Source organism: Natator depressus, chromosome 18 (assembly GCF_965152275.1).
Source record: "Natator depressus isolate rNatDep1 chromosome 18, rNatDep2.hap1, whole genome shotgun sequence".
In the NCBI taxonomy this organism is placed as follows: domain Eukaryota; kingdom Metazoa; phylum Chordata; order Testudines; family Cheloniidae; genus Natator; species Natator depressus.
The window spans coordinates 23,157,179-23,183,349 of NC_134251.1; the positions used below are offsets into that span (position 1 = coordinate 23,157,179).

At 43.6% G+C, this 26,171-nt stretch overlaps 1 protein-coding gene across 10 annotated transcripts in view; it reads left to right on the top strand.

Moving 5' to 3' along the window:
- Positions 1–26,171, top strand: part of CAMTA1 (calmodulin binding transcription activator 1) — a 918,369-nt gene that overhangs the window by 754,515 nt on the left and 137,683 nt on the right. For 9 of the 10 annotated variants that reach the window (XM_074933836.1, XM_074933834.1, XM_074975524.1 and 6 more), the window contains exon 6: positions 3,441–3,594. In XM_074933836.1, the coding sequence (XP_074789937.1) occupies positions 3,441–3,594 (154 nt within the window). Of the gene's footprint in view, positions 1–3,440; positions 3,595–6,399; positions 6,488–26,171 lie in introns of those variants that run through there. The other variant, XM_074933838.1, reaches the window with a different exon arrangement.

A 26,171-nucleotide genomic window follows, 5' to 3' on the forward strand; every position in this document is an offset into this window, starting at 1 on the left:
TGTCACTGTAGTAGAGCAGTGATCACAGGACCGCATCTTACAATGCCTGGCACCCGTTGACCACACTTAACAAATGGGTCAAGGTGTGGGGGGACAGTATCAGCCAAGGTATGGGGGGGGCAGTATCAGCGCACAGTGAGGCTGCGTGAGGATGCCACTCCACTATGACTTTGTGGATCCCAGCAGTTTCCATATGGTGACAGAGTGATTCTCCATCTCTTCAAGGCTGAAAGTCACAGAGAGAGCTGCCTAGGTAAACATCCCATCCCTGTATCTTTCCTGACATCTGTAGTGTCCTGTGAACTCCTTGTTTGTAGTTTGATTTTTGATAGATGGCTGACAACAGACTGAGACACTCATTCAGGAAACCCCATGCCCTATGTCCTGATTCTGATCTCGCTGTCTGTAGGGAAGACAGTACAGTTTCAATGGTGTAAAACCAGGGAAAGAGAGAACCAGGTCCATAGGTGCGTGATGGTGATTAATCTTTCATGGCAGGTTAATCTCCATCAAGAGCTGGCAGTGCAGATTGAGATTCCTCTGTTCAGTAGAAAGAAGATCCCACAACAGGATACGCGGTCCATTTTATTTGCATTCCTTTCAGTGGCACCTCCCAGCCCATTTGTCACTGTTTCGGAATGACAGGTTAGTCTAGTTAGTTGTATGACCATCACAACAGTATATCTGAGGATCACTGACACTGTTATAACTATCGCATACAGCTGATAGAGCAGATCTCAATAGCTACTAAATGCCTAGGGAAAAACCAGTAAAACTTCCCACTGATAACTAACTGCATAAAATTGCCTTCAAGTGATTTATGATAAAAATCACCTCAAATGTTCAAAAGAGCTGTAAACCCTGAAAGCAGCAGCTGGTTGGGCAGCAGGTCATTAAAGTACTACCCAGGTTTGTAGGCTGAGGTGCTGGAATTCCGCAGGTATTGGAATCGGTCACTATTTTCCTATCAAAAGAGACCTTTCTGCTCTTGTTCTGCAGCGCAGAGCTTTGGTGATAGAACCTTCACTGAATTATTGGTATGTAGCTTGGATCCCAAAACACTGGTGTGCATTTGTATCTTATCTACATTTCATCAGCTGTCCCAGTGCTTACCTGAAGGTCCTCCAGTCTTGAGGTGACATGTCATTATTCTAAAAACAAGCTTAGTTGGCCCACATTCCAACTTCCCAGAGTGCTCAACTTCAGCATGGTTCCTATAATCTCCGAAGCTGGAATTTTGTGAATTGCAGTGGTAGCTCATGTGTCTGTCTTCACCATAGTGTCATTGCATCCTGCTGGGTCCCTCTCATCTGTGATGTGTCTGATTTCACTGGTACTTGATGCTTTAGTGGTGATGCCACATGGGGTGAATATCATAGAGAAACAACCTCTGCGTGCTGTGCAAATACAGATCATACATGACCCTTTCCTGACAGTATGGCTTGATGTATGTGAATCTCAAGTCTAACAGCTGTGCCAATATATCTATGCCACCTAACAAAGTTACACACACAGAAACATATACCATAATCATGGATATGGCTTGTCATACACCAGCCAATAACTGGATAGAGAAACAGCCTGTCAGCACACAGCTAGTGCCTGAGGGTGAGATTTTTTAGAAATGCTCAGCATTGACCTAAGTCTGGTCCTATTTAAGTCAATGGAAGTTTGACTATATAACACAAATTTTAAAGCATTTAAAAATTCGTCATTCCAAAACAAAAAATTGAAACATTTCATTCCAAAAATGTTGAAATGTCCCATTTTTCCTGTTTTTCTTCCCAAATGAAATTTTGCCAGAATTAGCTTAATTTCACAAAGTGCTTCCATTTTAATGAAACCATATATTACAATGGAATATGGTTCAGTCAAAATTTCTCCAATCAGCTCTAAGCCTAGGTAGCACAAGAGATAGTAAGCTACAGAGACTTTCACTGCTATGTCACTGGCTCATATCTGGCACAGATGATTGGTGACTGAATGTCATCTTTTAACCAGGCTGTTCTCAATGGCTGCATGAATTGCAGTGGTGACCTTAGTCCCAACTCTACTGGACAGGTAGCATCCTTGTTTGCTGTCTCAGCAAAATGGCAGGAAATGAATAGTGCGATATCTTGAGCATCTGCAAGATATCACAAGCCTGCAGGATTCTTGCCCATCAGAGGGATGAGAGTTTATTTACTTCATGATCCATTTTCAAGGCAAGTTCATTAGTAAATTGTCATTTTGGTACTGGAGTCTATTTGTTGCTCTCATTCTTTCTTCTCTGTTCAGTAGGAAATTGACTCCCATTAGTACAGCCTTTGCAGACATGTGGCAGTTTGTGTTCATTCTCCAATTTGGTCTCTAACAGCATTAATGAAACATTAGAGTTTTAATTAGACCATTATCCTATTTATTTTTATAAATAATTCCGAAGTAGTCATTAAAGTTTGTGAACTTAGGAGTAAATGACTTTAGGGAAAGAAATCAAGTTTTCAGTCTTGTTATTATCTATTGTACAATCTCCTTGGGACATTGTGGGGAAACTACAGTGGTTGTTTGTGTTGTTGTTAAGATGATTCATTTACCAACATTGTAATAAACATTCTGTTAGGTTTCCTAGTTGGAAAGTGTGTGTCACTGCGGCAGACCTGCAGTGCATCAAAGAAGGGTTGCATTTTCTTTCTTTCCCTCAATTCCTATGGGAAGAATATGAGTTGAGAAAATGAATGGGGCATTAAACAAACCTGCAGGAGTGGGTACCCTGTAGTTGTTCAAAAAACTCCTTAAACAGAAGCTCTGCAGAGTTGTTCTCTATTCCGATTCCAAATTTCTTCGGCTTGATCTTTTCATCACAAGCATGCAAGATTCTTCAAAAGGCAAGAAATTACAGGCCTGACTGAAAGGAAGCTATGCTCAGGGGCACTGTGTAATATTGTCAGTTTCCTTGACTTTCTCCCTCCATTTTCCTGCAAATTTACTGAAAGTGTGGCTCTTATTGATGTTCTCATGTATATTTCAAATACTCTAATGTGAACCAAAACTGATCAAAGCATTTGATCGAGCAAATGATTCATGTGCCTCTTAAACCAAAGCAAGTTCTGTGGCAGCTGTGACTGGTGTTTGGAGGAGGCTGCAGTTGTTGATACTGGAGTGGGTTGAAAAGGATTTGTACTAAGCAAACAAAGATAACAGTGAGACTGCAAGCAAAGGGACTCAGGAGGGAGGCTGCTGTGTGCAAAGAACTCTGTCTCATGTGTTGTCATTGCAACCTCTTATAGAATGGCTGTGGTCTCAGGGAATTAATGTACAAAATGGGAATGAATTCTGGCTTTTTTCTGAGATTGAATTTTGAATAAATAATAGAGTGAAGATAAAGCTACCTACTCGCAAAGAGGGAAAGAAGACAGAAGTGGCCCCAGGTATTTATAATTGTTCTCCTGTTCTCCCTATAGAACCCTGACATCGTATTGGTGCACTACCTGAATGTACCTGCCATAGAGGACTGTGGAAAACCATGTGGTCCCATCCTATGCTCAATAAACACAGACAAGAAGGAATGGGCAAAATGGACGAAAGAGGAACTCATTGGACAGCTCAAACCGATGTGTGAGTACTTGAGGATTTCCAGCTGCACTGGGCAGTAGGGGGCTTGTTTTCTGTATGTTCCTGCAGACACACCAAGTATGGAAGCCGTTGCAGACAGTGATCTGGCTTGGCCTATTTAAACATTGAATGTACTATACACATTACAGGATGAAGGACAATCTGGAGACTATTTCCCCACTTTTAGATGTTTTATGTCCAGCTAGTCTGAGGCCTGGCTGGGCTTCCCTTTCTGCAGGTGCAGCATACATCCACACATTTTGTACCCATAAAATGAATTGCAGGCACTAATCTGAGCACTCACTCCTTGGACTACATGATCTGCACTCACTCCTTGAACTACATGAGATTTGGGCCTGCAGTTCAATTATACAATTAGTGCCCACCTAAGGGAACGGCACCCTTTTGATAACTTCCCCTGAGTTCTCCTTCGTAGTAACACAGATTGGTCCAAACTGCCTGGCCTGGGATTCTGATAATTCACAAAATAAACTTGGATACAAATTTTAAAAAAAATTGAGAAAAAGCAAGTCCCAGGGGTCCTTGGAAACTTCAGAGTCTTTCCCATTTTGTGATCCCCTAAGGAACTGCACTTTTGAAAGCCTGCTCCCTGGGCTGGGGTATTTTGGGATGCTTGCATGAGGTATTTTGGGGAACAGGATCAGAATGTTTAAAAGTGCAGTGTCTGTGCAGACCTTTGGTGTTCAGGCTTTTCAGGGTGGGGTCTATGTACGTCGTAGATATTAACTTACCGTCTTGTAACCTTTCTGTGACAAATCCTCTGTCCAAAGCATCCAGTTCCAACCCCTCTTACCATCTATCCCCACTTGTACCTGGTGCGATCTCAGTCTTCCCCACGTGATGAACCCTTCAGAAAGGCATTCCAGACCTTCCCAAAAGTATCTGGTCCTGTCCCCCTCTCCCCCCTCTAGTTTCTCCTAGATGCAAAATTCACCTGTTACCTTGCCTCCCTGCCCCTACCAACAGGGACCTCGTTGCTACCTCTGAACCCTTACAGTTCCCCTAGTTTACAGGTGTCTTTCCCCAAGAGCTACTCAGCATTTCAAGCATTTTCTATATAAGATTCACATGGATTGCTGTTGCCTACAGATAGCTTTTATTGAACTGACTTTAATTTTATCAGCAAGGAGCCCCATGCAGGAGCATCTTTCAGGTGCAAATTTTCTGATGTAAACAGCTATTAAAAGAAGAGCTATCCCCCTTAGTGATCAAACTCTATTGATTTCAGCCCTATGACACTAAGGATAATCTTGTCCTATAATCTATTGCTCATCTCCATTGGAGACTTTGGTTTGAAACTAGTTTTGACCTTGCAAGCTCCATTGTAGGGTTCTGACATCTCTCCCTCATACCAGCTGAACAAGAACAATAACGAGAAACTAGATCGTTTTGGGACGAGTGTCAGTAACTGTTTTTCAGACTTCTGCAAGCTAAGGAAAGAGCTGCTTAGGAGGCTTGCAGTGGTACAGAGAAGTGTGCCCTGCACACAGGCAGCTCCATGGAACCCTCTGCAGCACTGGAATTGCCCTGAAGTACAATATCTTCTTCAATGGCTACAAATGAAAGGAAGGTGCCATCAAGTAGAACCTGGCGTGTTTTTAACAAGTGTTCGTGCAGTTTGCTGGTAACGAATGTTCACTGGAATTGAGAGATTCTGTCCTGTAAAAATGGGCTGAGAGGGATGTTTTCTAACCTGTCACTCTAACAAGTGGAGATTGAGTCACAGTCTGTGTACAGACCTCACTTGCAAGGTTGCAAGCCAATTTCCTGTCCTACACAGTTACTAATGACTGCAATGGATAGGAGTCTAGTGAAGGGATACTAATACTCTGACAGCTTCATGTGGGGTGATAGGAGTTAGAGGGTACTCAGCAAAGCCGGGATGGAGGTCGATTTGGAGCTAGTGCTAGGAAGTTCATTTTCAGGAGTTTGTGATGAGACTTTTAATTTTCTCTGAAATAAAACCTGGCAAAAGTTCTTAGCCCAAGTACAAAGTTAAAATGATAAATTAGTAAATACTTTCCTGACTGAGCCTTCATGTCCATCCATAAATTTGCCCTGTTATTGAATAAGAGAGTCCGGAGCGGGTCGATAAAGTGTGGGGATTGTCTTGGGAGGCAGTGTGCTCTGGAGGGAAGAGCAAGGAAGTGCAGTCAGGAGGACTTGGGTTTGGATCCTGGCTCTGCGGCAGACGATCTGTGTGGCTTCACAGAGTTACTTTACCAGTGGGGATAATGATAATTAGTGATGTCATGCGTGTAAAGCTCTGTAGGAATTAAGTGCCACACCAGTGAATTATTGAGTGAGCAGAGTGATCTATATATTTGCAGCAGTGTGACTCCCACCTAACTGGCCAGGTCAGATCAGATGGGTCCACTAGTCTAATCCTTAGTGCCCTGAAGGAGGTAATTTGTAATACACTTTGCATAGATATAGCCAAGCTTGACTGAAGAGCCCAGTTTGACTAGGCCATAACTACCTCGCTGGGCAAACTGCTCTGCTCTGGCAGGCTGCTGTCCAAAGTCAGGAAAGGCACCATTTGAGCAATCAGGCTAAAAAACAGGGATGCTTTTTTTACTGTCAGAATATTTTAACACCATTATCAGGAAAGACTTAATTTGGAAAGACAGTGCAGTACAGAATAGGCATAGAGGGACAAATTCTGCTCTCCATTACTCTGGTGCAGGGGTCGGCAAACTTTGAGAAATGGCGTGCCAAGTCTTCATTAATTTAAGGTTTCGCGTGCCAGTAATAAATTTTACATTTACAGGGGCCCCCGATGGAACCCCAGACTGGCAGCGGGCAGAGCGGGGCCGGCAGCCAGGACCCCGGCTGGCAGGGGGCCGGGCGGCTGGAACCCCAGAGCAGCAGCGAGGTGAGCAGGGCCAGCGGCTGGTATCCCGGGCCAGCAGCAGGCTGAGCGGGGCTGATGGCCAGGACCCCGGCTGGCAAGGGGCCAGCGGCTGGAACGCCAGACTGTCAGTGGGCTGAGCAGGGTGGCGGATAGAACCCCAGACTGGCAGTGGCTCACCCCCTGCCGGTCTGGGGTTCCGCTGGCTCCTGCCAGCCGGGGTCCCAACCACCGGCCCAGCTCAGCCCGCTGCTGGCCTGGGGTTCCGTTCACCAAGGCAGGCAGCGGGCTGAGTGGGGCCAGGGGCCGGGACCCCAGCTGGCAGCAGCGTGCCAGTAAAAATCAGCTCGCGTGCTGCAGGTTGCCGACCCCTGCTCTGGTGTGAATCAGGAGTAACTCCATTGGCATCAGGTAGACTCTTGATTCTCCTTGGTGTTACAGAGCAAGCTCTGTCACTTCATGCAGATAATCTGTCTATCAAACAGTACCTCACACAGACAAATGTCTGAGTCATTCCGATTCAGCTGGAAATGTTTCTCTTGTTCCCATTGAGATCATAAATTTCTCCTTTCTCAATAATAGAACAGCAGAGGTTCTGTTTAGATTGTATCAGGACTAGACAGCCTAGGGACTAACTCAGCATCACTGAGGACTCTTCTTTTTCTTTAATTAAGCAAATTAAATACAGAAATCTATGGGCAAGGGAACTTGCGTGAGAGAGATCAGTTCTGTTTTTTACTTTTTTCCGGTTTGTGTCTTTTCAGCCCTGATTCACCCCTTTAGCAGGGTATTGCAGGGGTCTACAGATAAGTGTATGATAGTGAATACAATTAGCACTGCACTATATCTGTGATATACAATTTAAACTTCTCCTGCTAGCATAGGTTATGATGTTTAATGTAGAGTGGTGTTTTGTGTGTTCTGCAAACTCCTAAATGTAGAGAGATCAGGTCAGCGGGAATCCCAGCTACCCTGGCACAACGTTCTTATCGTCAGATATTTACAGTGATAAATTGTATGCTCTGTGCCACCCACAATAGAAGCATATTCCACAGAGTGCTGAAGCAGATGTCACTTGAGAAGATTACATTGTGTCCATTCCCAGGAGTATATGTCCCAATACACATATAAATAACTTGTTTGCAATCAGAAAGAGAAATTGGGTATAAAGTAGAACCATAGAGGAGAAAATGAATTCAACAACCATAATACTGAAACTAAGCACTAATGGCTGACTCTGCAGGAATCCATTCCACTATTTTTGATTCCTCCAACAGGGTGCTGGTGTCCTGACAGACCCAAAACAATCAGAGGGAAAATGTATGCTAAACATGAAACAAAAGATGCCGATTTATGGCTTAGCCCTCAGGGATATTCCTTCCTAGCGTAAGTGGCCACACAGTGATCTTATCTGGTCTGCATCATTATTGACTCTCGGATTGTGCAATTTCTTCATTACTTTCCAACTCTCTGAGACTATTTTGTTACTGTGGGGAAGATAGGCACTTGGGTTCTCAGGAATCCATATCAGGTGGGACACAGATCTCTGCAGTGCTTCAGCACTATACCTATGAGAATAGAGGCCAAAAAGGAATATTTGGGGGTTGTAAATGAGTGGTCTTGTCCCAGGTGCCCCTTCATGGCAGCCCTGCAAGTGGCCACTCACCACAGTTTCCCTTCTGAGTCCCCAGTAACTCCATATGAGCTTATAGCCCAGTGCATAATCCATAGTTTGTCAAAACACAGTGAAAAAGTCTATAACTCAAAAATCACAAAACATAGTCCATATCACACACCCCCACCCCAGTGCATGTAATCTTTAAAACCCAGCTTTGTTCTCACCATATCTGGACTCTTTCTCAGTCCTCCTCTGTCCCTCTGCCAGACAGACACCCTGGCCCATTCTTCTGGGATGCAGTTCCACTCTATCCAGCAGAACTCCTACAGCCTCTCTGCTAGGACCATCCTTGCCAGGGGAGAATCCATCACTCCCTCTGGCCCTCTTATGGTTCCTTTGGGGCCCAGCTCTCTGGCAAGAAGACATCAGTCAGCTCCACGGCTGCTCTCTAGCTTAGAGCCAGCAGGCATCTCCCTCTGCTTCTCTCTGGCCTTCAGCCCTTTCCAGTCCTGGTTCTCTGGCTTGGGGATGTCAGCCAGCAAACCCCTCTTGCTGCTGTTCTGCCTTCAGCTCTTTCCCAGGAGCCACCTTCTCACTTTGGCAGCTCTCATCTTCCTGACTGAATCAGTCTGCTCTGACTTTCCTGATCGCTTTCACACCAGGACTCTTACAGCCCCTGGGTGCTGCCCCACTGTCTTAATTGGTTCAGCTAGGAGCACCTGGACTGGAACAGGAGAGTTGAGTCCAGTTTCATTTAATGGGCCAGCTACCCTGTTACAGGGGTCATGGAAAGAAAAAGGCCCACGATGCCCTTAATAAATTCCTCTATATGTCAGTACAATCACTGAACCTAGTGTGAGTGCCAGTCAGCCCATCTTATAGCTGCTGCTTCCTTTCATACACCAAAGAAACAAGAATGTGATAAGTTGCTCATTTGACCCAGTTCCTTCCCTTTCCTTGCTTTCTTTTCCTTTGTCTCACAAAGCTAGCTGGAAAGGCCACAAATTACAGGATGGAGAGACTAGATATGCTAACCAGAAGACTCCAGGAACTGATTAAATTGCACTGAAATTCAAGGTGTGGCTGAGATCAGACTAAAATCTTAATACCTAACAAGCAGGGAATGTGACAGCCTGTTCAAAAATCTGCAGTGCATCAAGAAAATTATGTGAAAACTACAACAAACTAGCCATAAATCTAATAATACTTGGCTCTTTTATGTCTCAGGAGGGAAGAGTGAAGTTCTGCATGATTATTCAGTGTGTATGCATATACACGTCTCTGTTTATGGATGCACATCCTGGGAAACGCATCCTTGGAAATGTAGCTAAAATAAAAGCTTTTGATTTCGATCAGACTTGGCAAACATAGAGGGCACAGCTAACTATGTTCAGGGAATGTAGGGGGTACTTGTTGCCAAGAAGTCATCCGATTTGGCTCCAAAATTGAGCATGCCATGAAATTTTGATGCCAAACCCATTAACTTCATCACATTTTCACATAAATCATATTCTCTCAAAGACTTCACAGTTTGATTTCCTGATGTTTCCAAATTTCTCTGCCCTAAAGCAGATTTGTCAGTGATTTAATCAAAATGTTGTGGAGAGTATCGGTGGTGAAGTGAGAGTCTAATTTGCAAGCAGTCACCTTTTTACCTGTTGCATAATGCAGATCTTATTGTTTTATTCCTTTGAAACTCAAGCTTCTATGATGAGCTTTGATTTTATTAAATCCCACATTTAAAACAGCTCTGTTATGACAGAGCTTGGCTGCACTCGGAAGTCTGAAGTTTAATTACTGAGACTATGTACCATCTCCACAGGGATGTTTTGGGTAGGATTTTATAGTTCCTGTAACTATGATTTTACTTCAGAGCTATGAAGGGAAATCACACTGGGGAGAACTCTCCTTCCTAAGAGAGAGGGCCATTCCAGATCATAGACAAGTGGAAAAGGAACATTACAATTATGCTTGATGATTCTGTAATGAATATTAGATGGTTACTTGTGGGCCCTTTAATACTGAGCTCCACATAGCTGATCCTGTTCAGCCCCTACCCCTGTGGGTAAAGAAGGTGCTGGGGAAATCAGAGTGCACTAATGCAAACTAAAGCAGAGTCAACACCACTTCAGCTAGAGGCCGGAAACCTGTCCTCTTGAGGGATATGTGCCAGGGGAGCTGAAAATAAAGTGGCAGATGGCTGCTGGGGCGGGAAGGAGAGGGTTAGAGAACATCAGCCAGAACAATGAACCATTTTCCCTGAAGTGCCACGTGAGTCTCTTTGGGATGAGGATTTTGGTAGGAGAGGGTTCACTCAGGTTTAGTCTTTTATTAATTGACTTGGTTCCTCTCTCTTCCCTGTGGTGACTTTCCTACATTCAGTCAGGGCATCAGCAAGGACAAGTACTAGAGGTGTTGCTTCAGTACACACAGACTCCAAGCCCTGGACTTCACATCAGCTGTATAATTCCAGGGACATGCTGTGACCTTGGCCATTATGAAAAGGTCCTTCTTGCTGGCCCCTTAACAAGCTCTCTCTCAACAATGTACTCCATACAAAACTGCAGAAATGCTCCTCTCCTTGTTCTGTATCTGGGCTTGAATCTTAGGTTACGGATGAAAAATGGCCCTTTCAGTACCACCCGGCAGCTCCAAGAGCTTTGTGGAAACATCGTTAACTTGTTTTAATCTAGTTGGTCTGCGAACTAATCAAGAGATTGAAATTAACCCATCTGAACATCCATGAAGGGTAAATAGTCGCTTGGAAATGCTCTGAGGATTTTATTTCCGTTTAAATCTCCAACTGATTTCCCTTACTAAAATTACTGAGATGAGACTGTACACACTGAAATAATCAAGCTGACTTCAGTTTTTATTATTTGGGATCCCGGGCCCAGTTCTGATAGTTGAGTCATCTGCATTTGCAGCCGGGCATTTATGTTAGTTCATGGTTGTTCAGTCAAACTGGATTATCCCTAGTGATGTGTTAGGTCTCAACCCAATGACTATCTCAGTATTTCCCTCTAGATTACATCACTTTGCAAAATCTCATTAAGATGGATGCAGGCAAGTTTGGTGGGGGTGGATCCGCTATTCAAAATCTTTAGATGGATGAATCCATCTAGAGTTAGGAGATCAGAAATACAGGTGCTGTTCATATCATTTAAAAATCCAGGTATTAAAACTGCAATGAAATGTTGTCATAGAAAATACAAGGACATATTCAAAACTATCTACTAAAGTCATTTTGTTGGTGATGTTGTATCTTAGAGATGGCAGAGTACAAGTTGGTCTCCTGAACTGAAAGTGTCATATGGAATGTTTTTCTTCTGAAGAGACCTGTTGGAATGGGACCTCTGTAAGACATTTATACAAAATGAGAACTGATAATGTGTCAGGAGATTTCTCTGGGAGTTTTGTTTCTGAGACACCTGTAAGTCATTTCTATATGTCTGTGATGAAGCCTGGCCCTCAGCTTGGCATTGCCCTTAATTGTTTTCCTCTTATGCCCTATTATCCTTGATTTGAGGATTCTCTGAACAGATCAGCAGATGTCCTTAGAGGCATCTGGTGGTACAGACAAAATACTGGGGCAGAATTCAACACAGCAGAACTCTGTGTATATAAACACACCATATGATCAGCAAATCATGGGCCAGCTTGGCAGTGGGGGGGTCTCTCCAAATTCTCCTCCCTTTTGGCTTCCTCTCTGTCTCAGCCAGCAAATCATGACTTCATCAGGCTTGCAGCTGGTTCTGAGTTCTGATCCTTGTTTCATGTCCACTATAACTAAGAACTAAAATGTGGTCTCTAAAATCAGATGTTTCTATCCCTTAGCTGACTATTGTGGTGATAATTAATAATACTGCCTTCACACAGTCACAGCTGGAGAAACTGCAGGCTGCACATGGAACTTTTGAAACTTTATTTCTTTGAGCATAAAAAGATACCATGTTATACAATCAAACACACAAATATCGTGCTCATCCCCGCGTCCACCGATTCTCTCTGGACATGCTCAATTCTGGCTCTGTAAATGAAACACCCCAGTGCTTTTGGTAGTGACCTGGGACCCACCACAGACTGCACTGTCTGTGCTATCACATCTGTGGCGGGGCTTACACGCTGAGGGAGTGGGATAGATAGTGGGACTACTGGTGTCAAGGTTGAAGATTAAATAAAAAGCTTAAGTTAAATTCAGTTTCAAAACTTGATAATTCTGATAGCCAACGAGAATCTATTTTCTGTGGACATCCATACAAAAGCCTGCTAGGGTACTCCCATTTCCTCTTGGTCATTACATTTTATGAAAAAAGAAAAGGAGGACTTGTGGCACCTTAGAGACTAACCAATTTATTTGAGCATGAGCTTTCGTGAGCTACAGCTCACATGCATCCGATGTTGGTTAGTCTCTAAGGTGCCACAAGTCCTCCTTTTCTTTTTTGCGAATACAGACTAACACGGCTGTTACTCTGAAACCTACATTTTATGAGGATACCAGATTTAAAGAGCCACTGTCAAGTATTCAGGCCCCAAATGTAGACTTTCTTCAGTTGATCAAGGGGGTGGTCTTGCGGTTTTACAAAGCTCTATACAAATAGAAATGTTTTCATGCTTAAAACCCCCCAAATCTATTAAAATAGAGTATGGAGGAATTTGAAACTTCCACAGCTGCTGTTCTAGAAATCTGAAATGTAGCTACAAAGGACTATTTCTGGAGTATCAGAAAGTGACCATAAACAGAAAGTAGAGCTTAACAATGTAGTCACATCTGACCTAAATGTGAAAAGTAAATTAAATATGTAAAATAGTTCCAGTTTTAATAATCTCAGTTTTTATCAGTATCACAGAACTGATATTTTTGGTTGGCCTAAGTCTTACCTGTTTGTTATTTTTATGAAAAAACAATACAAATTTAATTACAATACTTGCTGTTCTATTCCATATAGGTTCTTATGCCATCCTCATTACTGTAGAATCTGAGCTCCTTCTAATAGTGTGACTAATATCTGTCACATGCTTGTTCTTTTATTCTCTCCCCAGGGGGAGGAGATGTGTGCAGTGGAGTGTTTTATTTTGGAATGTTTTTAATCTAATACATATATACACATGAAGCTGTCTGTATATGTTAGAGAAGGCAAGGCCAAAGAAATGTACCTTTTACTTGGAGCAGAAGATGAGGGCTGTGCATTCCTGAGGAAGTTCATTCCACAATCTGGGATCAGTCCCCAAGGAAGATCTGTCTCGTGCACAGACAAGTTTTACCCGTATTGTAGAAAGTTCCATTGTCCCAGAGGAGCAAAACTGGTGACCACAGACTTCATCCCAGAGCTTTAGGCAATCTTTTAGATACCAGTTAGCTCTATTACAATGTAATAAACCTAGTGTATAAAAGTGGGTGTTAATAATAATGAAGCAATACCACCGAGAACACTAGACCAAACAGTCCCCAAAACAGACAAATATTAGCCCAGTATCAGTTATTGTAAAATCTTTTGGACATGGGTGCCAGTATTATTTCTTTATTTTGAATACTGACTATATTTGGCAAGACTTTAAATTATTTCTGTTTCTTGTTAGCCTTGCATTCTGGATTGTGGACTGCTATTGAATGCAGAGTGTCCCCCAGGTGGTTTCCTAAATAATCCTACTTACAGATGCTTATAAATTAGCTGTTGGTTTGGATTATGTCCTGAGTTCATGATGGCTTCACTCACTAAAACACAGATGGGACCTTTGAAAGAGCTGGTGGAATATGTTCAATGTGTGGATGTTGGTGGTGGAGGAGTGGGCAGAGGGGGTGAGATGTATTGGTGTTGTAATTCTTTCACTCTTCTTGTTTGTCCTCCACAGCTGAACAAGAAGGCCTGATGTTTTCAATGAAACACACTCTTTATTAATAATATTTTAACAAACCTGTCTTCTGTCAGTATGTTATTAAAAAGCATTGGCCACTGAAAATGTTACAAAAAAGTTATTGTCAAAAGAAAATCGACTAAAACAATCTCTGACATTCTTCATTCAGTCCAGATATTACCTAGGTACAATACCTCATTTGACAATTAGCTCACATTACTTCCCATGTGCCTGGTACTTACTGGACACTTACATATCCCGTGACTAATGAACAATTACTGTGTCGGGAAGTCTTGTTTTCTCTTAATTATTCAGGTCAAAGACAAAAACATCCACTATTGGGGGGTTGGGATTTTTGTTCTTGGACTGTAATCTTGATGATTATAGAATATCATGAAGCAAAATCAACAAAGGCTTTCATTTCCCATGAAAGCAAGGAGGAATTCATTTTCTAATCAGTTAGTGCCACCTGGTGGCCAGTGCCAAAAAAATTCTCACTGGCTTGAAAGAGCATTAGTGGGACACTGTGCTGTTTGGTGACAGGTTTCAGAGTGGTAGCTGTGTTAGTCTGTATCAGCAAAACCAACGAGGAGTCCTTGTGGCACCTTAGAGACTAACAAATTTATTTGGGCATAAGCTTTCATGGGCTAGAACCCACTTCATCAGGTGCTTGGAGCGGAAAATACAGAAGCAGGTATAAATACATGAAAAGATGGGAGTTGCCTTACCAAGTGAGAGGCCCATTTCAAACAGTTGACTAGAAGTCTCTGCGCAAAAGAATAAATGGACACAAATCTGACATCAGGAATTATAACATTCAAAAACCAGTAGAAGAACACTTCATTCTCTCTGGTCACTCAATAACAGACCTGAAAGTGGAAAATCTTCAACAAAAAAACTTCAAAAACAGACTCCAACATGAAACTGCAGAACTTGAATTAATTTGCGAACTGGACACCATCACATTAGGCCTGAATAAAGACTGGGAGTGGTTGGGTCATTACAAAACCTAAACCTAATTTCCCCCATATTAATTTTCCCCTGCTGTTACTCACACCTTCTTGTCAACTGTCTGTAATGGGCCACTCTCTTACCACCTCAAAAGTTATTTTTCTTCCCTTGGTATCCTGCTGTTAATTGATTTATCTTGTTAGACTGACCTCACACTTGGTAAAGCAACCCCCTCTTTTCATGTATTTATATCTGCTCCTGTATTTTCACTCCATGCATCCGATGAAGTGGGTTCTAGCCCATGAAAGCTTATGCCCAAATAAATTTGTTAGTCTCTAAGGTGCCACAAGGACTCCTCGTTGTTTGTGCTGTTTGGAAGCACCTTAAGGAAAGGCTCCCCAAAGGGTTTAATAAAATAGTGTGTGTGATAAATACCAAATGCCTAACTCTGCTCTGTTAGGCCACTGCAGTTCAGAGGGTTTGCACAAGTGTGACTGAGAGCAGAATTTGGTCTCATTTGTCTAGGGAGTCAGTATTTCTTGAGGGTTACCGTTCCTGTCTGCCGGTATCACTTTGACTGCAAAGTTGTGAAAGCCAATAGAATTCTGGAAATCCTTTTATAATTTACATAACTTTGATTGTTTTTAATGTATGGAACAATATTTTAATATAAGGATTAATATAGGATCCTAACACTATTAGGATTTCTTGACAGAGAGCTTGCCTTACACACACCCATACCCATGTGGCCTACAGTTAGCTGGATTGTGTTCTAAGCTGTTTATATTCAGTAAACAAGTTTTCGGAAATCCATTATTTTAATAACACACTATAGAATGTCTCTCTCCTTGGGGGCCTTTAATAGCTGAAGTGAGCCTCTAGCTTAGACCCTATTCTTGGGGTAGTTTCAGATCTAGCCTCTAGGGTGTCTCAGGGCAATACCCAACAGCTCCACAGGCGTAAAGGCAGAATTGTCACAGATGCTATGGTGATTTGGGCCTATTGCAAAGACCAGCTGAGGGAGTCAATTTCTTCCAGAAACCAGACCTCCTTTGGTTTGATTTAGCTAGTCATGGACTCCTCTCATATTATACTTTATGTCTTCTGTGTATGAGGCTCAGGGTCCAAAGGCAAGGCATTTCTTTCCTGCCTGGCTTTGCTGCTATAATTAAAAATCAGAACTTGGGTGTCTAGTAATAGGGCAACTTCTCACTTTTGCTGATACTGTGTTTATATTTGTGCTAGACTGTAAAGGGGAAGGGGCTTAGGAACTGGAATCACTGGAAGGAGGAAGACATATCAGGGCATTGTATAACATTCAAAATCAGCATGTTGTCCAGTCAGTAGTTCACAGGTGTGTGTATTCAGCATCAGTGAAAATACAGGGGCGAGAGCAAGATTGAAAAGCTGTCAGTGAAACCTCTACATTGTATGGTGTGTGCAAAGCTGTATCTCACAACAGACTGATGAGCATCAAGAACATAAGAATGGTCATACTGGATCAGATCAATGGTCCTATCTTCTGACAGTGACCCATTCTAGATGCATCAGAGGGAATGAACAGAACAGGGCAATTATCGATTTGTTTCATCTTCTGTCATCTAGTCCCACCTTCTGGCTGTCAGAGGTTGAGGGACCCCCAGAGCATGAGCTTGCATCCCTGACCCTCTTGGCTAATAGCCATAGATGGACCTATCCTCCCTGAACTTATCTAATTCCTTTTTTAACCTTATTATGGTTTTAGTGTTCACAACATTACCTGGCAACAATTTCCACGGGGTGACTGTGCACTTTATGAAGTCGTACTTCCTTTGTTTATTTTAAACTGGCTGACTATTAATTTCATTGGGTGAAGCCTGGTTTGTGTATTATGTGAAGGGTAAATAACCCTACCTTATTCACGTTCCCTGTGCCGTTATGGTTTTATGGATATCTATTACGTCGCCCCCGAGTCGTCTCTTTTCTAAGCTGAACCGTCCCAGTCTTTTTAATCTCTTCCCACGCGGAAGCTGTTCCCGACCCTTGTCATGTTTGTTGCCCTTCTCTGCACTTTTTCCCATTCTAATGTGTCTTTTTGGAGATGGGGTGACCAGAACTGCAGGTAGAATTTAAGGTATGGACATACCATGGATTTATATAGCAGTATTATCTATATATGGGTTGTATTATCTATCCCTTTCCTAATGGTTCGTAAAATGTTACTTGTACACACCATTCATTTATATTAGGAGTGTGAGCCAAGCCCATGAAACGTGTAGTATTGGAAAACCCTGTTTTTTCAGTAAAAAAAATAGCATCTTGACTGTATATGTGGGCCTGTTTGGCCCAAGAGCAACTGGGTACTTGCATATTGTACCCGCTGGCACAGCCAGAATGAGTTTTGCTCTCAGTGCCTGAATACCATCATGCAGAGTTGTTTGCTCTCCTTTGCTGAGTCCTGGGGAAAATCCCTTTCCAAGGGAGGTTTCAAGGGGTAGCTACTATAGGCCTGATTCTGCTCTCAATTATGCCTCTGTCAATCAGGAGTAACTCCACTGGGACTGCACTGAAGTAAAACTGATGTAGGTGAGATGAGTAAGGCCCAGCACTGGCTGCTGGAGAGCTTCAACCCAGCTTCCTAGAGCAGCTCTCCCCAGCCATAGAGCACAGATTTCTCTAATGGGAGTACTTTAAAAACAAGGAGTTGAAGGAAGTGGTCAAGTCCCTTCAGCTGAGGGAATTGTACAGGGAACAACAAAATAAAAAAAATGGGCTTGTTCCTTTTTCTTCCTTATGGCAGACACAGATCTGAAAGTGTTATTTAATAAAAAGTTGGTTTTCTGCTCACTCGCTCTCCCCTCTTTTCCCCCTTTTATTAAGACTGTCTGCTCTTACTGGACATCTCCTTGTACGGCTCAGAGAGGTGGATCAGGAGCTTTCTCAGCCCTTAACTGAAGGAGGGGGATTTTGAACCATTAACAAAACACCTTTTCTTCCAGTTGTTAGTCAGGAATTTGAGTTAACACCAGCTAGCTCAAATGGCACCCAAGATTTATTCAGAAATTCTAAATAAAAATCATTTCCCCCTCGCTCCTCAGTCAGCTTCCACTTATGTTCTTCCAGTAATGTCATAAGAGGGGAGAGAAAAGCTGAATTTCAAAAATTAAAATCCGGCAGAACCCCTCTCCTTCATGTTCCTCCCCCTGGACAGATCTCCTTTCCCAGGGAGGCCAGCCTCCAGTTTCGGTAATGCTGCTCTAGTGGAATTTTCCATAGATAACATCCTTGATGGGTAATCCCATCTCTTAGCATAAAACAACAAATTTTGGACATTTTTAATGAGTTCAGAAATTGTAGTTAGGAAGGCCGGTTTAGGATTCGAATCCAAATGATGTGAGGAAATTAGGACCGTTTATGAAGCTCTTCTATTGATCATGCCTATATTTGGTGTTGAAATCATAAAGTGCTTGGAAATCTGGCCCTTCAGATGCGGGGGCGGGGGAGCACCATTCTTCAGGCCGGCATGGTTTGGGACAGAATTTTCAAAAGAACTCAGAACCCAGCAGCTGGCTTTCTTCTCAGTGGGGTGGCAGAGAGGGAATTCCATTGTTCTCAGTATGGAAGCAGGGGGCATTCTTCATAGAGCACTGGAAATTTTCCTCTTAACCTGAGTTACAAGACACAAAGAGTTAAAATGCATCATGCCTGGGAGGCACAGAAGAGGAGCTCTGTCCCATTCCTCCTTGCCTGAGTTGTTGGGGCCAATCCACCTGATGACACTCTCCTCACTGCACCCAATGCTGATGAGAAGCACATTTGTTGTTATTCTCAGTTGACAGCTTCTTATGCCAGCTGGAGCAGTCACTGATGAGAGAAATAGCGCTCTAGCAACTGAGCTGAGACCAGCAAAATCATTCCCCCTGATTGGGAGAGACGGGCTTGTTCAGACTAGTTTTTGCTCTCATTTGTCTTTGCTGAGAGATACAGTGCAATATTCCATACTGGAGGTGGAAATGAGGCACAGAGATCAGGTCTGGTCCTGAACTGCCCCAAAGTCTTTCCAAGGCCACAGTTTTATTTTAAGTTTGTAACTAAATGAGGCTTTTAAAAATATTAAAATGTTCAGTCTGCTGTAATGACACATGCCGCTACGAGGATAGATTCAGCATCAACAGCTTGGCGTACAATGCTGCTGCTCATAGTAGTCAGCCTTCGCATCCAACTTCCCTCTTTCCCCTGTGATCCTGACCCATGGGACAAAGCTGGATCGGAGATTATGCCCTGTGATGGCAGCTAGCGGAGGGGGTAGCCTCTTGTGACATTCACTACTTGATGTAGGCATCAGGGCCCATCATCGTTGTCACTGACACATACACGGAGTATCCTACTGGCAACAGTAAATGCGAGGGTTATGGTGCCATACATGGAAACAGAAGAAGCCATGGGATTAAGCTTGATGATTTATTTGGGGCTCTTGGATAGAGCAGAAGACAAGGGTTTATGAGAAAAGGGAATACGTGTCTGACTATAAGGAGAGAGAATGGTGAGCAGGTGGGAGGTGGATTCAACCAGTGTGATTGCACTAGAGCCAAAGGTGGATGACTACATACAATTTAATGACCTGAAGAGGTATTAGTCAATTTTGTGCTTGAGTATAGCTATGGGAATTTCAGAGAGATCTTTGGCTGATGAAGCTTTCTCCTTCAGACGTGCTGGGGGCTTTTTTCTTGGGAAGGGTGAGAAAAAAGTTTCTATAAAAACATTTTTTAAAGTGAAAGCTACAAAATATGGAGGGTAGCATTAAACCAGTTGAGACCTAAATGACCCTTGGCCTGTGTCACAATGAAAAGGTGTGTAATCCCCCTTTCAGCACTGGCTTAGTACCTGTATGATGTGTGAACTGGAGAGGGGTACCTCACAGACTTTGGACGGTTCCAAAGTTTCTGTTGCGTGGGCTCATTTTGCAGTGCTCCTGGTAGGTGCCCAATTCCTCCTGGTGTGCCAAAGACTTAAAGCTACTTGGCAATGCCTCCAGTGAGACAAGGGGCTAACCACACTAAGGCTATGGCAACCACCTTGAATTTACAGATAATTCAGACTCACATGAACAAGTTAAAAACAATAACTATAAACTTTCTATAAAGGTCTGATTAAAGAAACATAGATCGCCAGTACGAATATTCACTGATTAAAATGACTGGAGATATTAATAATACTTTTTTATTACTAAAAGCTATGCTGGCAAGCACGCTAGGTCACGTGACCACAGGCCTGACGACAGTGGCCTGGGTAATTTAAAAGGGCCTGGGGGCCTCTGGCTGCTGCCAATCATTTTCCCCTCTAATGTCCCCAGTGCGATATCACACCAACTTTATCTCCCTCTCAAATGCCAGCCTGCCATTCCTTGAAAAATGTCCTTGTGCTGTGAGAAGCAGATATGAAAGTTAATTGGCTGTCCCAGAACCAGAAGTTTGGTCAGTCGTGAAATACTAGCTAAGTAGTTAAAGTTTGGTTCACTTCTTGTGAGCTAAGTGTTTGAACATTTGTTCTGTCCCTGCCAACTGAGCTTTAACAAACCAGGTACAAAATTCTGAGTATTGAGAAAGGGACTGGCTCAATGATAACAACTTTGTCCTGATTAACATTGATAGAAACAAGAAGTCTTAGTAAGAGTTACTTTTTATTACAGGTAGTATCTGTAGCTTGCTTAGGAGAACAATTTAAGGCCATGATCTTAGATGCCGTTCTCTGGGCAGTTCTTGAACTTCCAGTGTTAAATGTAAAAGTTGCCGTAACAGTCAGTAAAGCTGCACAAGTCTCGGTTCCCTAACTTGCCCGCTTGGGCTAGTAATAATCAGGCTTTGTCCCTTCTTGATAGATGGGAAGAATGCACATCCCCAAAGGGTCCATGCTGCTCTGTGAGCTAGGTTATAAGAAGCATTGCAAAGGTATGCAATAAGCACCTTTCCATTGCCCCATGCCCGTGAGACAGCAAGCGCATCCTCTCTGTGCTGAACTCAGGTCTCATGCTACTCTGCCACCAACCCAGGTGGCGTGTGGATGCATCAGGAGCGCTGGCGGCCTGACTGGCAACACAGGTACTTCAACAAGCAGTTCCAAAAAGGTTGCAGTATGTGCTGGTGCTGCAGATTTCATGCTTGTAAGTCTGCAGGGATTTGCTCTTTACTTGGCATGGGCTGATCATCATAAGAATTATCTGATTATTCTGATTATCATAAGAATAAACGTCCCTTCCATAATAGGTCACAACCAGAGCAAGACAGAGTGCAAACGTTTGGCTTTGATGACGTCCTCCTGGTAGTTGGAATCCCTGGTTATGCACCTGAAAGGCACATTTAAGTAGTTTAAAAGCCAGACATTTAGAGCGGTAGGTCAGGTTTTATCAAACAGCAGAACATGCTCCAGAATGAGGATTTGGGAGCATTCTTACCTGCAGTAAACAGAGATCTGGCCTTGTTTATTACAAACTGTCCACCTTTTTCTGGTGGCTATTTGATAAGTGCCAGCACTGTACTCAACACTTGTCAGAGCAAAAATAAAAATAGTCCCTTCCCTGAAGAGATTATAGTTTAAAGGACAGATGGGCAGAACACACTCTGAGAAACCCAGGCAGAAGAGTTTAGGTATGTAATGAGAGAGGTTCCTGATCTAAATCACTTCTTTAATGTTGGGACAGAGGGGGATTTAGCATGGGGTTAGTATTTGGTAGCACTGTAGAAGTGAGTGCTCTGGTGGGATTTGAATCAGGAAAATGGTGGGGGCATGTTGTGAGCAAGGGGAAACCAGTAATGCATTCAAAGGGGGTGACATGGTCAGATTGAAAGGTGAAGAAGGTAATTTTAGCAGCTGGATTTTGGATGGCCCCAAGGAGAGATGTTGCTCAAGGAGGCCAGAGCGGAAGAGCTTGCAGTAATCAAAAGGGGATATGATCAGTGCATGGATGAGTGTTTTATCTGTCAGACAGAAAGAAATAGGTGGGTTTTCAATCTTTTGTGGGGAGGATGCTGTAAGATTTGGGGACAGCATGGATGTGTGGGGAGAGGACAGAGGCATGAAAGACAACTACAATGGTCTCAAACCTAAGTGTGTGCTGGGGATGGGGAGTGAGCAGTGTGGCATAGTCAACAGCAGCGAAGGAAGGTGGAGGTTGCCAGGATTTAGGGTGAAACTAGGAAGCTAAGTTCTCTCCCTATTTAAGTTTCCTTTGGCTTCTGATCTTCCTTTTTGCCAGTTATTTGTTTCATAATTTGCTTCCCTGTGCTGCTGCTGATCAAAGAAAGTCCTGACAGTGCTAATGAATGGGTAGCTCTTGAATCAATACTGGAAGGTCATTTTAATTCTCTCCTTCCCCACAACAGAAAAGGCAGATGCTTGGAGGAGTGACCCCTCCCTCTTCCAGAACAGGCCTGAGGCATTTCTGTTAGCATCTCCATTTGCAATGCTTAATGATGAACTTTACACCAGCCCCAGTTCTCTGTTTCTCAGAACACCACTCCCTTATATATCTTTAGCCACTTTGATTCCACAGGTTTCTAACATGCTGTACAGAGGCAGTGTGTTAGGGAACAGACACTCACCACTGAAAGGCAGCTGCTTCTGGATACATTTCACAACAGCTCTTTTTGGAGGGGAAGGGAAGAATATTGGAGTTGTTTGCAGGATTTATTTAAATTATAAATAAGTGCAAAAGGAATCTGCACAGAAATGAGAATTAAAATACTTTGCAGAATTTAGCTGCATCCTTTTTGATGTCCACATTCTGACCTTAAATTTAATCAAATATGCTTTTAAAGTGGTTTAACTTTTTAAGCCTTTAAGAAAGGGGAGGGACATGTGTTGTTTTTTATTAACCTTTCTTTCACAATGCACTTTTTTCCCTATAGAAATCTCCTTTCCCGCTGATTCATTATGTGTTGGGAAGCCGAGCATGACATGTTAAAAGCCATCTTGATAGTATTTGATATTCAGTACTAACAGCTCACCATCTAATAAGAGTTTTTTCTTTAAAGGGGGAGGGAGACAATCTGCATATTGGATGTGCCAAGACAGTAGGTAATTTAAATTAGGCATCCAGAAATTCTCTGCTTTCAGTCTGTCACCCTTCACTGGCTTTTCATTTTATAACCTTCATAACATAAGGGGGAGTATAAGCACCAGAAGAGTCACAGCACATGGATAGAGTCTGGAGCTGGAACCTTGCTCAATCAGCAAGTGTAAAGCTATAGATGGAACTTTTCCACTAAATGCCACCTGTCAGCAGAAGCCTGAAGCCTCATTGGCTCCTCCAAGAGCTAAAGATCAGAAAATACAGCCAATGAGATCACTGAGAAATGCAATCCCAGAAAAACATGTAGCCTCTTGATACGATGATGTCAGACTATGAAACTTGGATGTTCCCCAGGAAAGCTCAGGGTTTGGAGATCTCACTTAGGAATGCTACAGATATTTTCAAGATCAAAAGCTTCAGCTCCTGCCTGCTTCCTGCAATTGATCCATGCTGTGTTATTATAATGGAAGAATCTGAAATAATAGGCTACCATATGTATCCAGCTATAAAGCTGTCTGTGTTCCTTAGCTTGCAGCTCACAACTTGCTTGATTCAAGCTTCAGACAAATCATTATCTATACATAAACCATGAGACATGATTCAGTTATCAGACTTGCACCCTGTAATACCATGCTCATCACTGGATTTAGCAGCGGTAGTGAGCAACCCTGACATAGTTCTTTAAAGCAGACCTTTCTGTGGGCAGTAGTATACATACACTTCACTGCAGTCGCAAGGAATTGTGGGAGAAACTGAAAATATTTCACTGCAAAATAAATTTCTCAATATAAGAGTAGGAACTTTATATAATGTAGAAAAAACCTCGGCCATCGAGGCATGCAAGTCTACCCGTACCTGGACGACTGACTGATCAAAGGCCATTCACGGGCTCAGATTCTGCAAGCATTGGCATAGTTCGGGCCACCTTTCGGGTTCTGGATCTGTTAATAAACAAACAGAAATCAACATTGGTCCTGGTGCAGAGAATAGAGTTTACTGGGGCAGTGCTTGACTCCGCCAAGTCCTACCTTGCGGAGGCCAAGTTCTGAACTATGTCCGATCTAACTGCCTGGGTCACAGCTCACCCACTTACGACTGCCCAGGTGTGCCTCAAGCTGTTAGGTCACATGACAGCATGTACCTATGTGGTGCAGTACACATGGTTATGCCTCATACCCCTTCAGATGTGCCTGGCGTCGGGCAGGCACCACTTGGACTCTGATCTCATGATTCCATTGCCTGTCTTAACTTCTCTGACTTCATGGAGAGACCCACATTCTGTAATGAAGGGGGTGCCATTCACTGCCCTCTGTCTGACAGTAACCTTAGTTTGGACACCTCAGACCTGGGGTGGGGGACCCACTTTGGCAGACTCAGGACCCAGGGTCTCTGGTCCCAGGAAGAACTGTCCATGCATGTAAATGTCAGGGAACTTAGGGCAATACTCTTGACCTACCAGGTGTTTCTTCCCCCGTTCTCAGGCAAGGTCATGCTGGTCTTGATGGACAACATGGCCTTGATGTTTCACGTCAACAAGCAAGGGGGGCGCTCGATCCTCAGCCTTGTCAAGTGGCCCTCTTACTGTGGGACTTCTGCGTGAAGCACGTCATTCACCTTGATGTGTTGCACCTCTTGGGAGACTGGAATGCATTGGCGGATCACTTTAGCAGGTCCCTTTACTCTCGCCCCGAGTGATCTCTTCACCCGGAGGTCACCAGTGTTATCCCCCAGAAGTGGGGACTCCCCAGGTGGACCTGTTCACCGCCAGACAGAACAAGAAATGCCATCGGTTCTCTTCTATGCACGGGCCCAGCGAGGCCTCCTTTTCCGACGCCTTCTTGCTCTTGTGGGCAGACGGCCTGTTGTACGCCTTCCCACCAATCCCCTTGGTTCACAAGGTCCTCCTAAAAATCAAGAGGGAAAAGGCAAAGGTTACCATGATAGCTCCAGCATGGCTATGCCAGCAATGGTTCTTCAGGCTTCTAGACCTCTCAGTGGCACCTCCACTAGTACTCCCACCAGTCCGGACTTGATTTTGCAAGACCATGGCCGGTCGCCTCACCTGAATCTCGCCTCCCTACACCTGACAGCATGGCTGCTGCATGGCTGAATCCTGAGGAACACGCCTGCTCAAATCAGGTTCAACAAGTCTTGCGAGGTAGCAGTAAACCTTCCACCAGGGCTACCTACTCAGCTAAGTGGAAATGTTTCACTTGTTGGTCCCTGAATGGAATCTTCTCCAACTTGGTCTTCCCTGCAGTCCATCTTGGACTATCTGCTCCACCTGAAACATCAAGGTCTGGCTCTATCATCTGTTAAGGTTCACTTGGCAGCCATCTCGGTCTTCCATCCTCCAGTACAGGGCAGGTCAGTCTTCTCCCACGAGATGATGGTCAGGTTCCTCAAAGACTTGGAAAGACTCTAGCTGCAGGTTTACAACCCGATTTCCCCTATGTGACTTAAACCTGGTCCTGTCAAAACTCCTGGGGCCCCCCTTCAAGCCATTGACATCTTGTTCCTTATTGCTCCTCTCTTGGAAAGTTACCTTCCTGGTGGCGATCACTTTGGCCTTTGGCCAGAAGAATCTCCAAGATCAAACTCCTGACATCAGATACCCCTTATACGGTGTTCTTCAAGGATAAGGTCCAGCTGCATCCCCACCCAGCTTTCCTACCAAAGATAGTGTAGCAATTCCATAACAATCAGGAAATTTTTCTGCCTGTCTTCTTTCCACACAGCACCTGATGAGGAACATCAGCTCCATACATTAGAGGTTAGGTGGCCTCTAACCTGGCCTTCTGTATCAAGAGGACTAAGCCCTTCCACAAGTCTGCGCAACTTTTTGTTGCAGTAGCGGAAAGGATGAAAGGACTACCAGTGTCATCCCAAAGAATCTCGTTCTGGATAACCACCTGCATCTAAGCTTGCTACAAACAGGTGAAGGTTCTGCCTGCAGCCATTGTGACTGCTCATTCCACAGGAGCCCAGGCTTCATCAGCAGCATTCCTCATGCAGATACCAATCCAGGATTTCTGCAGAGCTGCAACATGATCATCGATTCATACCTTCATGTCCCACTACGTCATCACCCAACAGTTTCTATGCCAGTTTCGGGAGAGCAGTGTGTTGCAATCAACACATCCATGAACTCCGAGCCCACCTCCAGGGGCACTGCTTGAGAGTAACCTAGCATTGAGTGGACATGAGCAAGCACTCAAAGAAGAAAAAATGGTTAA